Raw genomic sequence first — 4,769 nt, 5'->3', positions numbered from 1 at the left:
TATTCCATGCAATTTCCCTTAAAAAAATTGATAAAATTAAATGGGAAGAAGTCCGATCACCAGGATTGATCCAAAAGGACCTCAAAAGTGATCCTTGAACATCGACAGGACATTAAATCCTCACACCCCATCACCCTTTGCGTTTAAGTGGATGAAAATTCGAATATTGTGGAATAAATAATTCTTTCGTCCAATTTCCCTCCAAAAACTCTGATAAAATTAAATGGGAAGAAGCCCGATCACCAGGATTGATCCAAAAGGACCTCAACAGTGATCCTTGAACATCGACAGGACATTAAATCCTCACACCCCATCACCCTTTGCGTTTAAGTGGATGAAAAATCGAATATTGTGGAATAATCAATTATTTCATGCAATTTCCCATAAAATAATTGATAAAATTAAATGGGAAGAAATCCGATCACCAGGATTGATCCAAAAGGACCTCAAAAGTGATCCTTGAACATCGACAGGACATTAAATCTTCACACCCCATCACCCTTTGCGTTTAAGTGGATGAAAATTCGAATATTGTGGAATAAATCATTCTTTCGTCCAATTTCCCTCCAAAAACTGTGATAAAATTAAATGGAAAGAAATCCGATCACCACGATTGATCCAAAAGGACCTCAAAAGTGATCCTTGAACATCGACAGGACATTAAATCTTCACACCCCACCACCCTTTGCGTTTAAGTGGATGAAAAATCGAATATTGTGGAATAATCAATTATTTCATCCAATTTCCCTTCAAAAATTCTGATAAAATTAAATGGGAAGAAGTCCGATCACCAGGATTGATCCAATAGGACCTCAAAAGTGATCCTTGACCATCGACAGGACATTAAATCCTCACACCCCATCACCCTTTGCGTTTAAGTGGATGAAAAATCGAATATTGTGGAATAATCAATTATTTCATGCAATTTCCCTTCAAAAATTCTGATAAAATTAAATGGGAAGAAGTCCGATCACCAGGATTGATCCAAAAGGACCTCAAAAATGATCCTTGAACATCGACAGGACATTAAATCTTCACACCCCATCACCCTTTGCGTTTAAGTGGATGAAAAATCGAATATTGTGGAATAATTAATTCTTTCATCCAATTTCCCTCCGAAAATTCTGATAAAATTAAATGGGAAGAAGTCCGATCACCAGGATTGATCCAAAAGGACCTCAAAAGTGATCCTTGAACATCGACAGGACATTAAATCTTCACACCCCACCACCCTTTGCGTTTAAGTGGATGAAAAATCGAATATTGTGGAAAAATCAATTATTTCATGCAATTTCCCATAAAATAATTGATAAAATTAAATGGGAAGAAATCCGATCACCAGGATTGATCCAAAAGGACCTCAAAAATGATCCTTGAACATCGACAGGACTTTGCATCTTCACATCCCACCACCCTTTGCGTTCAAGTGGATGAAAAGACGAATATTGTGGAACAATTAACGATTTCAACATTTTCCATGCATATTTTGTAGTACAAGTCTACGAGGTATAAATCAGGACTAAAGCAGCATGATTCTGCTGGATTCATAGAAAATATTCTCAACAACTATCCCGGATTATTACTAGGATTCTTTTCGAAATTATAAATATCGCAGGACGACCGAATTCCTTCAAATCGCCTCATATGCGGAAAACGCCTAAATGTATGTAATTCCCTGAAGGGTGGTTTGGCGCCGGGTAACAAAACCCATCTAGTTCTCCATACAAACTTCGGTTTTGAACTGTGAAGGCCCGTTCCTATATTTTTCAAAAATTCTTTCACTATGATACTTTTAGGGTCCCAAACCCCTGTTATTTTTATCTCATCCCATAACAAAATTTAGTGTTGAATGGTGTAACCGAATTTATTTCTAGAAACTAAAACAAATGTAACAAAACCCCTCTCATAAGTTACATTAGATTTTGTTAACGTATGTTTTGTTTGACATTTGCTCGCTTATAGATATTAATATTTTGCTGCTGTGTCCCTATGTTGCGGTAGTGCTCATTCCCTATCCTCTCCTATCCAAAATCCCATATGAACTCAATGGTTTGCGCAGCATTAGGAATTAAAATTAAATTCTACCTCCATAATACATAGAAACAGTATGTCTAATGTTGGTATAAGCGATTTATTATCAATAGAAATAATAGTTTTCATATTTTTTTTTCAAGAAAATTTTGATGGAAAACTACCGAATAACGATTTAAAACTCTTCATCAGGTGATACGAACGATACGATACAACGGTGGGCACACTTATCCAAGACTACTTTTGTTTTAATTAGTGTTAGTCACTTTGCTGGTGGGCAGAAATCACCATTTCCAGTCAAGTATATCACACCTTATCAAATTTTAATTCACTCCTTGTTCGGAATGCGTGTGAATCAATATTTACCTACCTGAAACAATTTGTAAATTTACTGATTTGACCGTACCGCTGGCCTTTTACGGACTACGAAAACTGAGCTGCGCAGACCAACAACATTAGAACACCGGACCCCAGACTGACCGCCAGACGGTTGCTCGTCTAGCTCCGGCGGCGGCGCCCTCCGAAAAACAAACGATGCAGAGAACCATCTGCAATCATGCTCGATTTACTGGCGGTGGCTATACGCACATATGTAGGAGTCACTGACCGAACAGGCAGGGGTGCAGTATGATAGCCCTGGTAGCCGGAATAAACATGCTTTCGAATAGGTTTTGGAATTGCTATCTATAAAAGCTTCGATCAATAACCGGAATTTTATCATTCGGTGGTCAAAGTTCCTACAGTAATCATCTAGGTTGATAAGGCGATAAAATGTTTAAGGTATACTAAACCGCGTGAAATGAAGATAAATTAAGAGATAACTTTTTATCACTTTTTGACAGATCGCTGCAGTACTGATTATGGTGGCAATAGTTGCCATCCATGCAGCACCTCAAGGACGAAGGAATGAACTTCTAAGAACTGATGTCGGAGGGTTCGACCGTGCAGGTGATGTGTGGCAGTACGAGGATATACCTAGTGAAAACCAGCTGGAAAATGGGCAAAGAGGAATCCGAAGCTCCTTTTGGCAATACGAAATTTCACATACTCAGAACAAACAGAAGGGAGCACGAGCAGGAAACGGAGCAAATCGAGAGGAGCAAAATAGTCAAGAGAAAGCGCGATCAGAGGAGCAGAATGACAACAACGAACAACGAGAAATCGAAGAGGCACAGGAAAATGAGCAAGGGCAAGAAAATGAACAGGGCACTGTCGATCAGGAGCAACTAGATGTTCGACAAGATCGTACACGAAATGAGGGTCGAGGCCGACAGGGGAATGAACGTGGATCAAACGAGCGCAATGGTCGGCGTGGGAGAGTCGAACAGCAACGTAGTAGGAATCGTCAAGAAAGTCGGCAAGGTCGCCGACAAGAGGAATCTCAAGAGTCAGCGCAACAATCTAGTGATGAAACTGAACAGACCAATGAGCCGGAGGATCAGATTCAAGTAGAGCAAGAAGGCCGGGAAGAAATTGATCAAGCAAATAGTCAGGGGGATAGCCGGGAGAGCACGGAATCGAAGGGAATCGCTGATTACGAATATGCTTACGGAGTCAATGATCCGGCAACTGGGGACCATAAGGATCAGTGGGAAAAACGCGTTGGAGATCACGTAGAAGGAGGATACATTTTGGATCAACCAGATGGTAAGAGACGAGTAGTGAAATATGAAAGCGGTAAAAAGGGCTTTGAGACGAACATTATGCAAATTGAGCGGAAAAAGGGAAGTAAACCAACAAAGGGAGCGAAAAAGCAAAAATCGGTAGCTCATAGCTACGCGACTGTAAAACAGAACAATTAGCTACTCAATACAACGTTTTGTAAACATGGAACATGTGATATAGGTTAAGATTTCTGTAACTACTATGTTTATTGTACAAATCTAAATCAATAAAGGTAAAATGTCGACATTTTAATATGTATCGTTCTTGTTTGTGGTGTAGCCAGAAATTTACTCTTGGAGGGGTTTACGACGGTCAAAAAGGATTAGTTTCATCGCTGATCTCTACTCAATTTGGCATTACCTGATGCAACTGTTACTTCGATCCTGTGTGGCAGGTTTACTATCCACGGCAACAGAACTAAATCCTTAGCTGAGCAAGAGTGGAGAGGGTTGAAAGCTTTCAATATCTCGGTAATCATAAGATGACCGATGGTGGTGCCAAGATCGGCATAGGTACACGAGGGCTACTTTTGTGAATTTAAGCAATGTACGGAAAAATAGATTAAAAGTCGACGCACCAAAATCCAAATTTTCAGTAAAATCTTATGTGAGTCAAGGAAGAATACTCTACGACTGCAAATCTTTGTCAACAGATGTGTTAGTACGAGATAGGTCAGCCGGGAGTACCACTGAGATCCCCGACTCAAATGCCTCGATCGACAATTTCATTAGGTGTTGTCCATAAACTACGTAAATTCATATTTGTCCATTACAGATTTCACTCCCTCCTTGTTGACTTTTGCCGTAGACACAATTTTCGGAATTTGTTTGGAGCTTAGGTTTTTGCTAGGTATCCCTCTTCCTTATGCCTGTCCCCACGCGTTACTCGTGGGCAGGGAATTGTCGCAAAAAAATAAGGAAATAAAGAAAAATAAGGAAACCTCTTTTGCACAAATATACTAGTTTATTGCTCAAAGTAGGTACTTCTACCACAGACAAACAGACGTAACACTTCGAACATTTTTCGATTCAAATCATAGTCACGAAAACATATTCGCCCAATGCTAAAAGGCC

The 4,769-nt window shown here is 39.7% G+C and overlaps 1 protein-coding gene across 1 annotated transcript; it reads left to right on the top strand.

The window, feature by feature from the left end:
- The first annotated feature begins 2,298 nt into the window (after window positions 1-2,298).
- On the top strand, window positions 2,299-3,937 carry LOC109399461 (transcription factor SPT20 homolog). The gene is made up of 2 exons (XM_019671899.3): window positions 2,299-2,811; window positions 2,874-3,937. The coding sequence occupies exons 1-2, from the start codon at window positions 2,803-2,805 to the stop codon at window positions 3,831-3,833; spliced, it is 969 nt and encodes a 322-aa protein (XP_019527444.3). The 5' UTR covers window positions 2,299-2,802; the 3' UTR covers window positions 3,834-3,937.
- The last annotated feature ends 832 nt before the right edge of the window (window positions 3,938-4,769 follow it).

The sequence above is a fragment of the Aedes albopictus genome, chromosome 2 (assembly GCF_035046485.1).
Source record: "Aedes albopictus strain Foshan chromosome 2, AalbF5, whole genome shotgun sequence".
NCBI lineage: Eukaryota > Metazoa > Arthropoda > Insecta > Diptera > Culicidae > Aedes > Aedes albopictus.
This window is presented reverse-complemented; position numbering and strand designations above follow the sequence as displayed.